Source organism: Cynocephalus volans, chromosome 2 (assembly GCF_027409185.1).
Source record: "Cynocephalus volans isolate mCynVol1 chromosome 2, mCynVol1.pri, whole genome shotgun sequence".
NCBI lineage: Eukaryota > Metazoa > Chordata > Mammalia > Dermoptera > Cynocephalidae > Cynocephalus > Cynocephalus volans.
The window spans coordinates 67,020,986-67,040,045 of NC_084461.1; the positions used below are offsets into that span (position 1 = coordinate 67,020,986).

The 19,060-nt window shown below is 36.0% G+C and overlaps 1 protein-coding gene across 1 annotated transcript in view; it reads left to right on the top strand.

The window, feature by feature from the left end:
* The window catches only part of JMY (junction mediating and regulatory protein, p53 cofactor), a 100,310-nt gene extending 86,764 nt beyond the window's left edge, over positions 1-13,546 (top strand). Inside the window, exons 8-11 of the mRNA XM_063085615.1 lie at positions 210-305; positions 1,753-2,353; positions 4,034-4,344; positions 8,039-13,546. Of these exons, the coding sequence (XP_062941685.1) occupies positions 210-305; positions 1,753-2,353; positions 4,034-4,341 (1,005 nt within the window). The 3' untranslated portion in view covers positions 4,342-4,344; positions 8,039-13,546. The remainder of the gene's footprint in view (positions 1-209; positions 306-1,752; positions 2,354-4,033; positions 4,345-8,038) is intronic.
* Positions 13,547-19,060: the final 5,514 nt, after the last annotated feature.

Below are 19,060 nucleotides of genomic sequence, written 5' to 3' on the forward strand. Positions count from 1 at the left end.
GAGTACAACAGAAAAGTAGAAAACAGTATTATTTTTGTCAGCATATCAGTGTGAATTTTAAAACAATGATTTCTATTAAAAACAGTATTTTATGTCATAGGACATTTTGTTCAATGAATTATTCTCTTGGGAAAACTCATCTTTTTTCCTATTAATTATAAAAATGAATGGGACACATCATAATGGAATTATTATTAATTCTTTACCAGAAGAGAGAAAAATTACATGATGAAGAAGAAAGAAAAAGTGCGTGGGTTAGCCAAGAGAGACAGAAAACGCTGGATAGACTTCGAACGTTTAAACAGGTAATAAAAATATTGTCCTTTGATTGTTTTTTATTGCTTTTAAAATAGAGCTACATATACATTCCTATGCAGGATTTCTTTGTATGAGAAAAACTTGGTTTCCCCTTACTTATTTAGAAAATATTATAACCATGGCAGTCCTTTTTAAATTGTTTTGGTTGCATCACTGTCTTTCCTCTCTTTTTTCCAGAATTAATTCTCTTGTCATCCTTGGCCCACAGCTTCAGTAGTATAAGAGGAATGATCATGTCCTCTGGAAAGCCTGGGTTCCTCTTGAGTTTTATAAAAATAGTTAATTCACTACCGACTACCCAGTTCAAGCATCAACTTGTTATTCCGAATACATCAACCTGTGGTGGTAATATATGGAAACGACCATTAGCAGAATTAGAGGGTGGATCAACACATGTGAGAAATGCTTGAGCAGTGCTCTTGCCAGGCCAACCCATGACTATGGACACTGATATCACAGCACCTAAACATCTCCTGAGAATCGTGCTTAAGCCTCGTGGTTCTAGTTAAAGTGCTCTGTAGCCTTACTTCAGTCATTTGTGCTGAAGGATCAAAGTCCTCTCAGTATTACAACGCAAAAACAGGGTTAGGGAGTGGACGTCCTAACACAAGAAGCAGCCTTGTATTGAGAAAGCGTTTTCTACCAAATGACATTAATGCTAGATTTTACTATAGTAAAACATGAAAGATGAGAGTTCTGTATATCAATCAAAAAATTTTATTCCCTCTCCTGTATTCTATCATAAAATGAATATATTGTTACTAGAGCTTTTTTTAAGTGTCAAGTAACCTGTTTAAAAAGAACATTAATGTTTTAATTTTTTTTATCTGTAAGCATTTAATGAAAATATATAGGAAACTAAAAAGTTTTTTAGCTTTCTGCATGAGAGTAGTGCATATATTTGACATTGTTTTGTATTTTACATGCTACTGATTTTTTTCATTTATTTATTTATTTATTATTATTATTTTCGACCAGTAAGGGGATCACAACTCTCGGCACGGTGTGGTCTGCACCACACTCAGCCAGTGAGCACACTGGCCATCCCTATATAGGATCTGAGCCCATGGCCTTGGCGCTCCCAGCACCACACTCTCCCGAGTGAGCCACAGGGCTGGCCCTGATTTTTTCCATTTAAATTAATAATTTTATTTATTAAATATCTTTTAATCATGTAATTTTGAACAGTTGACTTCTTCTTAAGTAGATAAGGGGACAACGCCTTAATAACAGAATTGATAAATAATAAAGGGCTTCGTGATAAAGGTATTAGGTATTGGTATTCTACTTTTCTGTATAATTTTATTCAGGAGTTTTCTCTGAAAATCACAAAACATCCCAAATAACATCTTTTATTTGAAGAAGAAAATAGGCATTTGTTCATAAATTGTTTTAATATAATTTAACTAATTATAATAACTTCTGATATTTTAGAGATATCCTGGGCAAGTCATACTTAAATCAACCAGATTACGACTGGCTCATGCAAGAAGAAAAAGTGCAGCAAGTCCTGTGTCCCTTGAGGTCCAGTGTGACTCTCTACCAGAAGTTTTGCAGATAGAAGAGAAAACTGAAGAGATGGGAGAAGGAAGAGCCAAGTTTGGGTCATCACAGACAACAGAACCCCAGAGCCTTGCACAACTTGAAGATACTTCATTAGCACAACTTGAAGCCACTTCATTACCTCTCAGTGGTGTTACCTCTGAACTGCCTCCCACTGTCTCTCTTCCACTTTTGAATAATAATGAACTTGAACCATGTTTTGTTAGCATAGATCCACTCCCACCACCTCTTTATCCATCACCACCTCCTCCACCACCACCCCCGCCCCCTCCCCCACCTCCACCACCTTTGCCTGTTGCTAAGGACAACGCCCCAGAGACACTGGAGAAAGGTCTGCCCACCAAGGAGGGGAACGAGAAGAGGATCCCTAAGTCTGCCAGTGCCCCCTCAGCACACCTGTTTGACAGCAGCCAGCTTGTCAGTGCCCGGAAGAAGCTCAGAAAGACTGCTGAAGGCTTGCAAAGGAGGAGAGGTAAGTTAAAACATATGTTCATGTCCATCTGTTGTATGAAGTGAGGCATAATCAAAGAACTTTATATTTCATTTGATCTTGCAAAGCTTAAAACATTTTATTTCTTGAACATTATTTGATGGTAAACAGGGTTGCAAGGTTGCGGCAAAGGAGAATTTTTACCAACCCACATCAACATATATGTACAGGTACACAGAAATGTGTGCCTTCTTGAGCTGTTAAGCATGTTTTTAAAATATATCTTCTGAAGTGATCTATTTGGTAATGCATAGTCGGTGACTCCTTTTGTGTCAGAAAAAAAAATCCGATTAAAAAGAATTTTTTTTATTAAAACATTTGTAGAGTACAGAGTTGAATATCAATACCTATGTATAATATATGATGATCAAATCAGGATAATTAGTATATTCATCATTACAAAACGTGATCTTTGTGACCCTTAACCAATTTCTAGATTAAACCCCCTTTCCTGCCACTCCCCCTTTCAAACCTCTAGTAGCCACTGTTCTGTTCTCTCCTTTTGAAAGTTCAGTGTATTATTTTGATGTTTGTTTGTTTGTTTGTTTGTTTATTTATTTATTTATTTATTTATCTTTTAGCTCCCACTTATGAGTGAGGACATGCTGTATTTCTCTTTCTGTGCCTGGCTTATTTCACTTAATATAATTTTCTCCAAACTCATCCATATTGCTGCGAATAGCAAAATTTCATTCTGTGGCTGAGTAGTATTCCATTTTGTATATATACCACATTTTCCTTATCCAGTCATCTGTCGATGGACATTTAGGTTGATTCTGTATCTTGTCTACTGTAAATAGAGCTGTGATAAACATGAGCGTGCAGGTATCCCTTTGATATGATGATTTCCATTCCTTTGGGTATATACCCAGTAGTGGGATTGCCATAGGATCCCAAAATCTGATTTTAAGCCTGGGAGATAAAAGCACTCCCTTCAGAAAGGGTAAGCTGTCTGGTCAATACTGTCACACTGGAAAGACATTGGCAGGATCATGTAACATTTGGTCACCTTTGTATATTCTTTATAGAAAGAGGCAAAGAAGAATAGGGAGTAATGTGTGCAATTTATTGCAGGTCAGATATGCTTCTAAAGTTATTTCTAAAAAGAACTGGGAATAGTCCTTGCCTTTGAGGAGCTTTCAGTTTGCATGGGGAGAACATGATATAAAGCAATTTGCATATTATGTTTTAATATGAGAGAGCATTCTGTAAAGTATTTCTTACCATAGTCTGAGTAGAATTTCACGTATAAAACAACTAAGTGAAAAAAGTACAATCACCATAATGAACCAAAATTTAATTTTTAAAAATGAAATGTGTAACCAGGTCACTATCTGAATTTGGATTGTGCAGGTACAACATGGAAATCCTTTGGGAGTCTCACCTGTGATATTACTAAGCCACCACCCAGCTCCCAATTTGCTCACAAAGGAAATGATAGGAATGCCGACGATACTTGCCATAGAAGTTGAGTCTTGAGGCTTTTTTAAACAAGGATAATCAGGATCCTTCTGCTCTGGCAACCTCCTACCCACACATCATGATTCATTTTGTAGATGGTGTTTTAGTGACCTGGGCTCTCATAGTCCAAAACTCTAGACGTTATACAGTTTGACTCTAAATGCGATCCTAATTGTGATTGTTCTGTTTCATTTTCCAAAGTGAGCTCTCCCATGGATGAGGTGCTAGCTTCCTTGAAGCGTGGTAGTTTTCATCTGAAAAAGGTTGAACAGCGAACTCTGCCTCCTTTTCCTGATGAAGATGATAGTAATAATATCTTGGCACAAATAAGAAAAGGGGTAAAATTGAAGAAGGTACAAAAGGAAGTTTTGAGAGAATCCTTCACACTTCTGCCTGATACAGACCCTCTAACACGGAGCATACATGAAGCTCTCAGAAGAATTAAAGAAGCATCCCCTGAGTCAGAAGACGAAGAGGAGGTTTTGCCTTGCACAGACTGGGAGAACTAACAAGTAAATGGCCTTATTTCTTTAGTAGCATTCAGTAATACAGCTTTTACATTGGATGATGGGGGTCTGGTATTTTTTACTGAGTCCGAGGCTTATTGGTTATTATATGGCTCAGTTATAGCATGGGCTATATAAATTTGTAAATTTAAGGTTTCACTTAATTCCGTAGTTTTTAGAAACTTAGGGTAAGAAAAGCACTTTTTAGGGACTATTGCTATGTAAATGCTGTTTTTTATATCCTACTCATTAAAAATTTCTGCCATAGAGCTGTATTCCAAGTAAAGTGACAGTCTTATTTTTGCCTTAAAAAACAGAAAAGCTTTTTTCTAAGTACTTCAGTTATAAACTATTATGCATATTGAATTTTGTTGTCTTATTAGCTGCCTGCAAAGGAGTTTTGTAAGATTAGTCTAGAAAAATTGCTTCATTGTCTGATTCTTTAGCTTTCTAATCCTTTAACACTATTCAGATTTATTAGTTACTGCATTGTCTAGATAGATTTACAGCTATTAATAAACATGTAAAAATTGTATACATAATTTATTGAATATCCCTGTGCATATTAAGTTTCTCTGGTTACACATGTGACATTCTCCTAAGGTAACAGAGAGCTGCAGTCCACTATTTTTTAATGAGCTAGATAGAGTAATGTGGCATAAATTATACTAAATATATAGAATCAGTAATGATAACACATGCTATAAATTAAATATTATACAGGATTGGTAATGATAGCTGAAATGTAATTTGTGCAAAATGTAGTTAACATGCAAACATATTCTATAAATTATTATGCTCTTTTGATGGAATATATTTCTGTGGGCTTCAGAATGTTCACTGAAGAGGGAGGACTTTAGTCCTGGAGGGAGTAAGCAAAGGAGTAATTAACTTATTTGTTAGCACAGTGATTCTTACACATACTTGACCATAAGAACTAACCTAGGGAGCTTACTAAAAATGCAGATTCCTGTCCTTGATTCAAGGATTCTGAGTTAGATCTGATGTATGTGCAGGTACACATCTGGATTTTTGAAGACTTAGTCCAAAAATGCAATCTATGTCAGTTTTTAAATATTGATTACATGTTGAAAGATACTATTTTGGTTATGTCAAATAAAATACTACTAAAGCAATTTCACCTGTTCCTTGTGGATGTGGGTCTATCAGGAAAATGTTCCTGTAGTGCCTGTCTACCCTGTCCTTTTCCATCAGCATCTGCACCGATCAGTAGCTCTACTAAAAGGGTGAAAAACCACATTCTTGATATGTGGTTGTGTGTTTCCTTTAACATGATTCAGCCAACATTGAATAGTACCATTGTTCTGCTTTTTTCCTATTATGTATAGAGGCCCTTATTATAGGCACTTTGTAATGACTTACTATTTCTGGATCCCCAAATCATTTCAAACTATTTTTCCTTATACAGATGTATACTATACTTTGTAAAGAAATGTAAATGTGTCTGTGTGTCTCTTCAGTGTGTGAATGTCTAGAGATTTGGGTTTGTCTGACTGGGAATCTTTTCCTCAGTGGATATTTGTATATTGTCTCCCACTTTACAAGTCTTGCTGTTTACAGTGTTGTCTCCTTCTGCTTCTAGCTTCTCAGGGAGCTGCTTAAGCCTGTGCCTAAAACTACCATTTTAGTGGTGATTGATTTGTGTGAAGGCCTGGCTGTGGAGTTAATGTGTGTTTAGTTCTTTCATTACAGATGGCTTGCAGTGGCCCAGTCACAGCACACCAGCAGCTGCTCAGGCCAGCCTATCCTTGTCTGTCTTCTCCCATCTAACCATATCCTGCCTAACACATAGACATTGCATCAGCATTTTGTATACTCAAGTGGCTGGGATGTTATTTATAGCTTCTGGTTGCTAATTTAGCTTTACTATCAGATGTTAAGAATATCGTGCCATATCACTTTGAAAACTGCTTAAAACTCTTTTGGGGTTGTAGGAGGCTTATTTATTTGTATATGTGGTACAGTATTGAGAGAGAAACTATGAAACACTTTCAGATAATGTATGAGCTCAGATATCTGCAAAGTCACTCTTTAAGGATTGAATGTATCCCAGGCCAGAAGCAAGCCATTGTTGTAATCCCCAACGACTGATCAGGCAGTGATAAAAGGAGCTGTGTCTCACTGTTTTGTGATCTTGTGGAATAATTTTCAGAGATTCTGAACTTTTAAATAGTTCTCTACAAATGGCTAAAAAAAAAGCTGTAATTCTTGTTTCCTGTTAATTTAACAGATTCCTTTCTTGTAGATTTCACGTCATTAATATAATTATATACCTTTTTTTTTTTTTTAACAAGAGCTAATTTCTTAAAACTTCACGAAGTAAAAAGTGAAGGTCCTCTGTTCTTCTTTATCCCCCTCTGAAACTCTTTTCACAGATAGCATAGTTGATAGTATCCTTCAAGGGGATTTCTGTAAATATGAGGAATGTATGTAATTATATCGACTTTTAAAACCAGTTTCTAATTTGTTTCCCATGGGATCCTTAACACTCTTTAACTTAAGTAATTATAATAGCAGTGCCCAGTAGAGTATAAATGTGAGCCACAGATGTAATTTTAAAATTTCTAATAGTCACATTAAGAAAGTAAAAATGAACATGTGAAATTAATTTTAGTAATATTTTATTTGACCCAACGTAGCAAAACTGTACCTTTCATATAGTACATGTAATCAACATAAATTCACAATGTAGTCTTTTTGTTTGTACTACGTCTTCAAAGTCCAGTGTGTATTTTATATTTGCTGATAGCACATCTCAATTCGAATGCTAAGTACTCAATAGTTAAAGAGAAATGTTCTATCGAAACAATAAAACTGTATTTAGTGGAAGAATATTTTATGATGTTTCAGATTGGTAGTTTAAATCTAACTAAAAATTTAGGGGCTGGCCCCATGGCTCACTTGGGAGAGTGTGGTGCTGACAACACCAAGTCAAGGGTTAAGATCCCCTTACCGGTAATCTTTAAAAATAAATAAATAGATAAATAATAAATCTAACTAAAAATTTTAATTTCTCAGTCACATTAGCCACATGTAGTGCTCAGTAGCCACATGTAGTATTCTGTCCCCTGAATGGCAACATAACAAAAGTACTCCGTATTGAATGTTTAAGATACCATTTTATAGTTCTTATTCTACTGACAGTGTATGAGGCAAATATTTTAAAGTGAAACTACCTTTTTAGTATATAGTTTTGACATAAAGTGGTAAAATAAAAGGAACAAAAATGAATCTAACAACCTTTTAACAGTGATCAAAATATGTATGAGGACACTTAAAAAAGTTTGTGGAAGGGCCGGCCCATGGCTCACTTGGGAGAGCGTGGTGCTGACAACACCAAGTCAAGGGTTAAGATACCCTTACCTGTCATTAAAAAAAAAAAAAAAAAAAAATTGTGGAAAAATAGAATTAAAATTAATATTAATCTTTCCATGAACTTTTTGAAGTACCCTTACAGTTAAATTATGTTTTCATTTTTTATTGCTTTAAGAATACAAATATATTCTTTCAGTGCACTTTAAAAAAAAAAAGTCTCCTGCACACCATATAAATGGCCATTTTTAAGAAAAAAATCAGTGTTCATCCTGGATATTGTGAAAGGTGTGAGGGAACATATGTACATACAGTCTTTAAAAGGTCATCTTTTTAAAATACACTGTGTTATTTTCTTTGTTAACAGGCAACTTAACAGAAAGAAGAAAAATACCTACAGTTGAAGATTGGTTCTGATTCTTTTGGAAAACAACAGTTTAAGCACTTGATTCCAGAAATTGGATTCCATTAGATCCAAAGTGTATAGCCTCATTGGGGTGGGGGGGGGAGGAAGTACAACTGGCAGATTATTGCTTTCCAGTCATTCCAGTAGATGGTGGTTAACATAAGTTTAAGTACAATGTTTGACTGCAATCAAGGAAAGGCCTTCTGGAGATTCCGGTTTTTTATGCATCTTCCCCTCCTGTCCACCCATTTACATCCTTGTAGTGGCCAATTAAGCTAGGGGTCATGATGAACTGGAATAACACTGGGTTGACAGATCTACTGTGAGCTGTATTGGGACTGCTTTGAGATCCATCTTTCAGTGCACTGAAAAATCTGAAAATACAGAGCTTCTTCTATATAAATAGTGTGACACTGAAAAAAGTGTATCATCATAATAGCTATATATCAGGAATTAAAAGAAAATCACATGGAAATGCACTTAAAAGTTCATATCACTCATCTCCAAAGGAATTTTCATAAAGATGTTCAAAAACATCTGAAAAGATACATAGCGATGGAGATACACCTATTAATGTGTTTACCACAACACGATACATTTAACATGGCATATTTTTAGAAGGCCACACAATCTTACACTTTGTAAGGTTTTGAAGTAAAAAAAAATTTACTTTTAAACAGCTCTTCATATTCAGAATTTATAATAGTTTGAATTTTATGTGCAGCATCGTTTATGAGAAGCAATACTTCATAATTTGATAATATTTCAACTTATTTTTAGTCTTTTTTTCTTTGAACTATTGCTTGATTACTGTAACTCACATGACTTTCCTATTAAGAATCAAAAAATCAAGATTCAGTAATAGGGATGCAGATCTTAACTCTTTTTATCATGCACCATTTTAAGTTTTTGTTTTTATGCTCCACGGTGAAAAGCATGTTCTCTACAAAGATGCAGAAACTAGACAAGCAGAAAAGTCTCCTTGGCTGGCATTTCACTATCTTCATATGCTTTGAATGGAATTTTAGGAGAGAACCTTTGTTATTGTCACTAAGTTCTTAAATGTATGTATGTAGCTCTAGGTGCTGATTTGTTATAATGGAGTCCTGAAGGATACATTTATATGAATGGAGACATTATGGATTTTCAGCAGGGCTGTTGTGGGCTTGAATGAAGGTAGATATATGGGACCCAGTTTATAGTACTCTGTAGAGTGTAATTCTGCATAAGATAGGTCTTTGCCTTTATATGGAGGGAGCTAAGGACAGAAGTACCAAAAAGAACTTTATTTTTTATAAGGCAGTTCTCTGGCCCAGACCCAGACCCAGAAAGCAGTACTAGAGTAAAAGCCCTCCAATGTATATGAATTGGTGTTTCTGAAGAAGAAAATGCTCACACCCTTGTCATTTTAAAATGAGATTTTCTGGGCCAGCCCGTGGCTCACTTGGTAGAGTGTGGTGCTGACAACACCAAGGCCATGGGTTCAGATCCCTATATAGGGATGGCTGGTTAGCTTGCTTGGGAGAACGTGGTGCTGACAACACCAAGTCAAGGGTTAAGATGCCCTTACCGGTCATCTTTAAAAAAAAAAAAAAAAAAAATTTTTTTCTTTAAAATAATTATGGAGAAAATTTTCTGGCAGCAAGTTATATGAAGCAAAATCTTTCTGCTTAAATGTTGATAATGTTTATTGATGAGACTAGGAGCTTCTATGCAGCATTTTCATAATACATTGGTTTTAATCCTAGCACTATTTCTACATCTTGTCTGGGAAGATTAGAAGTACAAATCTAATATATAAATTTCATCCCATGGTTGGGGGGCTGGGGAGGTCGTTGTCCTATATACCTTCAGTAAAGCACTAAAACATGTTTTTTTTAACCCAAAGAGTGATTGGTTAGATTGTTAATATATTTGAAAAATTTTAAAGCAAATTTGAAAACCTTTAAAAAATCGTATATCATTTTTAGGCTATCCAGTTTTTCATGTATCCAGGTTTTGGACGCTTGTTCATAACCTAAGTTTTTTCCGTTTATTCAACTTTAGAAAAGTACAGAAGGATATAGTGTTAGTTAAATTAACAAAAAACACTGGGACCCTCATATGCTCTGGATTGCTACCCATTTAGTGTTAGAACTAGAACTCCATTATAAAACAGGCTCACTTATAGGAGGGTCCTGCGCTCTGTCTTCCTGAGCCATGTTGTAATAAGTCTCTAGCAAATAATAGAAGGTGTATAGAACTCTACTAACCCCTGTAGGGATACATCCACAGCTCTCAGCACATCCCATGAGAGTTGCCTCACATTTGAAGATAAGGTGGGTAAAGCAGAGCCTTGTTGATAGCCAGCTGTGCACATTCTCTGATAAATAACTTTCTCTAGCACACCCATTTTCCCTCCTCAAGATTCAGCTTTCTCCTTACACAAAATTACAAATTAAAGCAGGTCACAAACCTTTGGAGTTCTTTACAGATAATACTAAAATTTCAGATAATTGGGTCTTCTTGTCCATCAGATAAGATTACCAGTTGAGAACCTTCATTGTTAATTTTAAAGCAGTTTCAGAACCCAATAAAAATTGTGTAAGCAATGGTTAGTTGTTTATCCTTGCCCCTGGTAAAATGAGGATCTTTGTCCTTAATATAAAATTTGTTTATATTTAGTTATCATGGTACTTATAGATGATCACGTTTTCAGTTCCAATCTCAGTCTTGCCTGTACTTTTTATATGGTTCAATATATTTGACAGTTATATTTCTGTTATTGTATCATTTCTATACCCACAAACCACCTGCTTGCTTATGCTGAATCAGTTTAGAAGTTAATTAACCAATCTTGTCTCAACTGCAGTTTATTTGAAATAGGGAAAACAAATAGATGATGACTTTAGGATGTTTGAGATTAATGTTACTGCTCACTTGAATGTCCATTTCAAATATTTCTCCTACTAATGTAACCAAAATTATGTATATATAACCAGTGCAGCATATAAAAAAAAGTATTCCTAATGATTTAAAATCCTGGTTGTCTGTATGAGGAAATGCCTGGCTAAATGGGATTTCTGAAAGATGAACAATTGTTTGGCTTATTTGAGGTAAATTTTGTAGGCTTATAGAATTTGTGAGCAGCATAAAAACAGTTATCTCTTAGTTCTTCATTGTGGATCTGAAATATTTCTATAAAATTCATTTCTAAGGAGACTTAGACACAACTGTAATAGCTGACAAGGTGTAGTATTTCCACAGAGGAAATACAGAGCTTTTCCCATAACATGAAATCATAGAAAATTTTCAGCACTTTCACTTACTCTGTATAATGAGGGGGAAAAAATTCTTGTTTCTGCGAAGTTGAACTATGTAGCAATATTTGGTAATGTGGCATGGCCACTAAAAGTCATACAATGTGTTAAATTGTAAAGCATAGTTTGGCCATAGTAGACATTAATAATTAAAACTCTTAAATCAGTGGAACAAAAACTAATGAGCAGCATCTATCTATTTGGAATGATATCAGTATACAATTAATAAAATTTAGTTTTATACATTCCCTGAGACTCCATTTTTTAATTGTTGTATAAATTTAAGTCAATGCTGTTAGCCTAAGGAAAGCTTTTTTGTTCACTAAATGTGAGTATTTTATCAGCTTTATTAATTATTATGCACTTAACATGAGATACCAACCTGTAAAGTACAAGTACTATTGGGTCCTTAAAGGCCCTGTCAGGGAGGTGAAATTTCATACACTTTACCAGGTTATTTGTAAAAACTGAACAGCTGTAAAACATTTCAGAACTATTGCAGACACATTGTTAAGATGCCACCATAAATTTTTTCTAATTCTTGCACTGAATATGAATGATAATATAAAGTAAAATGTGCATTTAAAATAGATTTCCCATTTATTGCTTAGCATAGAAAAATAAAGTGTTTAGTAACACTAAGATTAATCAGCAAGATTTATTTCAGATGGAAGAGGGGTAAGAAAGTAGAAGCACCTTACTATGGAGCATGTTGCGTTTATTTAATGCTACTGAACAATTCAGTAGTTATTTCCGAACTTTGCTGCAAAGTGCTCTTTAGTTAAAGCACATTAAGACAAGTCTCTGCTTGATTGCTTTGTAAAATGAAGCAATGATATTTTTTATCCTATAAATATAGTGTAATTTAAAAGTTTTTCTTATAAAATGGGTTTATATTGCTGCCTAAACTGTCATGTATGTAAAGGTTTTTAAAGGTGGGAGGGAGTCTGGATTAATTGTGTGTGCGTGTATTAAATGTTTGTCCATTGAATTATTTCAAAGATGTTTATTCTGAAATTTTCTGTTTTGCCCAAAGTAAGTGTACAACTTGCATTTGTAGAATTTGAATTCCAAATTTATAAATGTTTCTTCCCTTCTACAAACATTTCACTGTAAGGTGCATGTACAGGAAATACCTCTGAGGTTGACATGCTAAATATTTTATGAATGGTATTTCATACTGAATCTCAAAGCAGTCATTTGTTTTGAGAGTTAAGGGAAAGTTTTTCTGTTTTTGGGGTTTTTTTCTTAATTCAAATACAACTAAAAGTGGTTTGGAGAGTCGAGGGTGGGTAGGAAAAACCTTGAAAAGTGATGTTTAGATGAAAACAGATGTGGGTGTTGGTTATAGCGTTCAGTTTTAACAAGGGAAATTTTGAGGTTTTTTTTTACTTGCATGTTCTATGGTTAACTATCAATGGGTATTACAAGTTATTCCAGCTTTTCCAGTAATAATTATATTGGTTTTAAGAAGTCTCCATAATCACAATGTGGCATTTTCCCTTCATTTATGAACCAAGAGGGGTAGATGATGCAACCTACACAGTGACTTCTACTTTGACAGAATCCCTACTGTCTCATTAAATTTCTTATTGTACTGTATGTCTTGCCAAGTGTGAAACCATAATGTAGTTCATGAAAAATGGGAGGCTGCACATCATTTTGCATGAATTAAAGCCTATTAGGGCTAACAAGACTGACGTGTTTTTCAATTTTAATGACAGACCGATTTCACCATTTACTAGCTTTGTGCAATATTATAAAGGTAGAAGCAAAACACTAGCACGTCATGCTTGGCTTTTAAGGATGACTTTACCCTTTATGTTAAATGGACAGTGTGCACAGTGTATTGTAAATGCCAATTCTTGCAAATTTACAATACCTAAATATGCTGTTAACATTCTAAAGTATTAAAAGTACAAAGAAAAAACTAAGCAAGCATTTATAGCAATACTATGAAATCTCCAGTAATTGTTTTGTTTGTTACCCTTTGCTCTTTAGTGCAACTTTTCTGCATTGTAATTATTGTATTGCTTTGTATTTCATGTTTTTTACACTCATGACTTCAGAGTTAAGTACTTGTACAAGTATTGCAATCACCTTTCTCTTATTGTACATGCAATGTAACATCATACAGTTTTGGTGCTTAACAATATTTTTTTTCTTTAATAAAGGATATTTATTTGAATTAACCTGATTTTGTTTGTTTAAAATAGCATTGGTTGTAGATATTTTCACTTTATTATTTTTTTTTATTTTTATTTTTATTTTTTTTAAAGATGACCGGTAAGGGGATCTTAACCCTCGACTTGGTGTTGTCAGCACCACGCTCAGCCAGTGAGCGAACCGGCCATCCGTATATGGGATCCGAACCCGGGGCCTTGGTGTTATCAGCACCGCACTCTCCCGAGTGAGCCACGGGCCGGCCCGATATTTTCACTTTAAATAGGAGCATAGCAAATAGTGTGTTTATTATAATGTGTAGAATAGGATCCAGAGACTATCCTCTCCTGTACTTCTGCCTCTTACTCAGCACTATTTGTTAGAAGTATTTTTGTTTCCTTTGTTTTTTTCTTTAAACTTTGTTATGAAGTATTTTGATGGTAGCTAGTAACAGCCTTCTTTGTGCCATTCATGTAAATATCCATAAAGTTTGAAAATGTTAACTTCCGAAATTATAAGGTCTTTAAATACTTTCTTATTAGCAGTCAGTTTGTGATTATCTAAGTTGGGGGTTATTAGTTTTATACTTAAATGTAGAAGTAGCTTAACTAGAGCCTAGTGGATACCCTTACCTGATGTTGTCTTGATACAGCACAGAAAGCACACATGTAAGGGCAGGGGTCCCTTGAGGAACTTAGGTCAGTTGCTGCCTCGCCCCTGAAGAAGGGAAACTGGAAGGGCTCCAGTTCCCATCTCTATGCTGGGGGCAGCCCAAGCCAGTTTTGTCCCCTTAGTTAATGGAATTTTTGTTGCTGAGTTTTTTATTAGGGTTTTCTAGTCCCTGCATGCGAAGATCCACAACCTGGTGTTTAAATGACTGATTTCTTTCTTCCTCAGTTTTTAAAAAACATTAGCCAAGCCCCTTGAACAGCTTGTACCATGGACCGTTACAGTATGTGCCTGGATGTAGTTATTTATAAAATGAGTTGAACAGGGTGGGCTTTGAAACTTCCTTCCAGCTCCAGGATTAGGTATTAAGATATGAAAACTTTCTTCCAAGGAAGGGCCCTCTTTCCTATATTCTCTCTACAAATATAAATGTGAAATTGACCAGAAATCTCTGATGACTAGACCGTCTTTGTGTTGTTTTTTGTTTTGGCAGCTGGCTTGTACAGGGATCTGAACCCTTGATCTTGGTGTTATGAACACTTTATTCTAACCAACTGAGCTAACAGGCCAGTCCTCATTTCTTTGTTTCACTGACCAAGTTACATATGAACCTTAGGGCAAGCTGTAAAAGGAACATAGGTTTCCGGGAGTGAACAATTTATTACAGCAGGTGGCATCACTGGTCTGAGCACTAATATCACAAGATCCCCTGCTTTATGGATCACAAGATACCTGGTGAATGATGTTATGAAATTATCTTTCTTAAAGGTGTTTCCTTGAAATTATTTTTAGTGATGGGCTTTTGCTATATAAACATTGTCTGTCTAACTCCAGAGAGCCAGAGCTCTCCTCTGCTGTAGATGTCTGATTTCTCACTGCATGTGACCTTCCTGTATGTAAGTCATCCCTGTAATAAATATCTTTGTATATCTTATGAATTTGCCCGCTTCCTTCTTTGGTCTCAAAATACCTTTTCAACTTTGGAGGGTGTTATACTTTAACCCCCTCCTGGCACACCAGGCCTGACTGGAATTCCTTAGTCCTTTGTGACGTTTATCCTGACCTTACTGAGTTTGATAAGCTGGGCAAAAACCTTGTGAATTAGGTGGCACAGGAAGCTGTTTGGAGATATTTAAAATTCTTTGGTGCAAACATACTAACATTCAATGACATTCTGTTGCTGATTGATAACGAAGTTAAACCATATTTCCTAAGTACTCTGTCCTCCTGTCAAGTTGTTCATGGATACCCTTCAAGGGACTTTATCCTTTCCACAGAGACTCCACAGCTTTGTTGCTCACCAGGAACTTATTTACTGTTGACATTTTCTCTAAATTTTTGATAATCTTGCCCATTCTCAAGATTGTTCACCAGCCGTATGCCATCATGATTCTCTGAACTTGGCTGTCAACTGCTTAACCTCTAATAGACTTATGGCCCTTTAATTCTCCCACCATGGTTATTTAATCACAGCTGCCTCCTGTTTTTGCTCTCACTCCTGCCTCCTCAAGCTGCTCTTGGTCATTGCTGTGAATGCATGTACACAGTCCATTGAGCATCTTTCTGGTCTCAAGTTCTTCACTGTCACTACTTCCATGGCCAAACCTTGTGGTACATTCAGTAGGGTCCTGGATTTCCTGCCTCCACACTGGCTAAAGAAAACATGTACCAATGCTGCAAGATTTGCTGTGGGCAGATACTGGTCTCCTTTCTAATCCATTCCCTTCAGTATCTCCATTTCCCATGCTTACCCCATGCCTTTCCATCTGCACATTTGCCTGCCTGAAGTGTCTCTCTTCCCTGTCTTGGCAACATCTAAATTCTGTCCATTGGGTGTTAATTTGGAAAGCATGTGGGCAGCATGTGTCTGACCTTCCGTGTGTGTCAACATTCTTAATCAGAACATTGAAAGTTTTAGGTTTAGATGGGAAAGGAAGAATTGCAGAATCTCATTTAATCTTCATGAAAAATTCATAAATGTTACTAATCCTCATTTTAAGGATGAGAAAAAGAGATGAAATTGTCCAAGGAGGCAGCTATTAAGAAGCAGAGAGCTATGCTTTGAAGCCCCTCCATTACTCCCTATAGCATCTGCAACTCCACTCTTAACCCTGTAAGGTCCAACTAGTGCTCAAGCTTTCAGTTTAGAATGTCTTGAGAAGAGTTCTTCATTTTAGGCTAAAACTAGATTTGAGTCTCTTGTGTTGAGATGCAATATAGAAACTCTCAATCAATACAAATTTCAGGGAGGATAAAAGTATCAAAGGCATCAAGATTTGACTTCAAATAAAATTCAAATTAAGTCAGAAAAAAGTCAATTCAGTTCAAATCTCTTCAGCAGCAACTTATCCTAGGATACGAATAAGTTATAACCAATTCCTTTGAAGTATTTTGAGCTCAACCATAGGGCTAATCTGTAGATTTGGGACCCTTATTCCCCACAACATAGTTCTACAAGGAGAGTCATAGGAACAGATATATCTGCACCGATGCTGAGGCAGTTATTTATCTCACTTCCAGTCACATCTCCGAAAGCTGTAGATTCTGGAACTCTCCCTTAGTCTCAGCAATTTCTTCTCACTTTAGGAGCGCTCCTAGAGCTAGAACATTCCCAGTGACTGCAGCCAGTTTGAGTTCTTTCAACCCTCAACAAATGTCTTGCCATATTTCCCCAGTGATCTGGAGCCCTTTCTATTGAAAAGTGAAATAATGCTTTTATCAAGTCGTTGCAAGTCTATGAGTATGATATGGTTTTGAAGAAAAGCCTTATGCAGTTAAATCTACTGGAAAATTCTATCAGAACAGTTCAATACCAAAAACAACTAAAAAGTGATTTGTCCCTAACGGCATAGAACTTGGTCTGTCCAACAGATGTAATCAAATCAAAGTCTGATGAGTGATTGGAAAACTCCAAGAAACCTTGTTTGTAACCATTTTTCAGAAATGAAGTATAACTAAGAATTATACAGTTATTCCTAAAACTTTTTATAAAGGATTTACAATAAGAAACCCTACACTGATTTTTTTTCCAGATATTCTACAGTGTGTGAATGTGTATTTAAGATAGAAGAATAAATTAACACCAGCAAGTAGATCACCTTTATGGTAACTTGGGAGAGGAGTAAAAGGAGGGAGGGGAAGTTACAATCTAGCTATTCTGGGCATATCCTGATGTAATCTTATTCAAAATTACATTATGCATGACATACTATGATTCTATGAGATGAAGTAGTCCAGTTGGCAACAACATCCCATAAATGTTTTAGGCCAAAATGATCTTTTTCATGCTAAAAAAAAAAAAAAAAAAAGGCCCAAACCTCTGGGATCTTGAATAAATGTTCAAGGGTTCCAGTGATTTAAGTATCCTTTTAAAGAAATTATTTAGTTTTCCCTACAGGCCATCATGTGACACATCTCTTTTCAGGAACAGGATGGCTTACCTGTGCAACTACGTGGGTCAATTCCACAATTTTTGAAACAGACTTAACTCGGGAATTTCCAACAACTGTCAGAAAATGCAACCATAAATTTACTGTGACCAAGCACTTGCTGAAAGGTTTTCTAATGCCAATTATGACTTTCTCTAATGTTATGTAAGCTTTGCCATTAAGTTGAATTATCAGAAGGCAATACCTAGACGCATTATCTTACCACCTTTAGCAATGCTTTCACTCAGTTATATAAATTTGTGATGATTTCATACTTTGGCTTTTATGGATGGTTGAGATAAAAATCTATTTCTAAGTATTTCTAGGCTTTACATACATATACATATACATATACATATACATATACATATATATATATGTATGTATATGTATATAAAACTCTTTCTTCCTTGTTACTCTTTCCCTTAGCTCTGATTTACATCTGTCCCAATTTAATTTTTTTTCTGGCCTGTATCTGTTCTCAGCTCACTGGGTCTATATGTATTCAGCTTCCTAGTGATCTCTTCATTTGGATGCCTCCCACATATCTCAAATATAACATGTCCAAAATGCTTCCCTTGAACTATCACCATCAAAACCTGAACCCAGACCTTCCCGGTTTTACCCATCTTCCATAAATTCATCCAGTTATGCAATTTAGAACTTGGAGGTTATCCTTGATGCCTTTCTCAACCTCACCTGCCATGTCCAGTTCTCCAAGTCCTATCAAACCTAATTCTGATTTACCTCTGGCACATATCTGCTTCTTTCTCAGTCCCACACTACCCTCTGGCCCAGATCACCTTCATCTCTCCACTGGACGGCTGCACTGGCCTCCTGACCGATCTTTCTGCCGCCACTCTTATCCCCCTTCAACTCATTCTGCACCCATAAAGTGGTGAGATCCTGTCTCTCCCCTGCATAAAACCCTCCAATTACTTTCCATTGCATTTAAAACGTCTTCTTACCCCTGACAAGGGTGGATGTAATTTGGCCCTTGCTATCAGCCTCACTGCTTACTGAACTCCAGCCACACTGTGTAATGTCTTTCTAACCTCAGGACCAGTGCACAAACTGTGTCCTCTTCCTAGAACTGTTCGCCTCCTTTCTTTTTTCAGTATGATCAGCTTTGTGTCTCTCCAAAATTCATATGTTGAAGTCCTAACTCGAAGTACCTCAGAATGTGTCCTTATTTGGAGACAGAGTCTTTACAGGGTAGTCAAGTTAAAGTAAGATCATTAGGATGAGCCCTAATCCAATATGACTGGTGTCTTTATAAAAAGGGAAGTTCGGGCACCGACGTAGAGAGGAAAGACGATGTGAAGGGACACAAGGCCGTCTACAAGCTGAGGAGGGAAGCCTGGAAGAGACACTTTCCTCACAGCCCTCAGAAGGAGCTGATATCTTGATTTTGGACTTCTAGC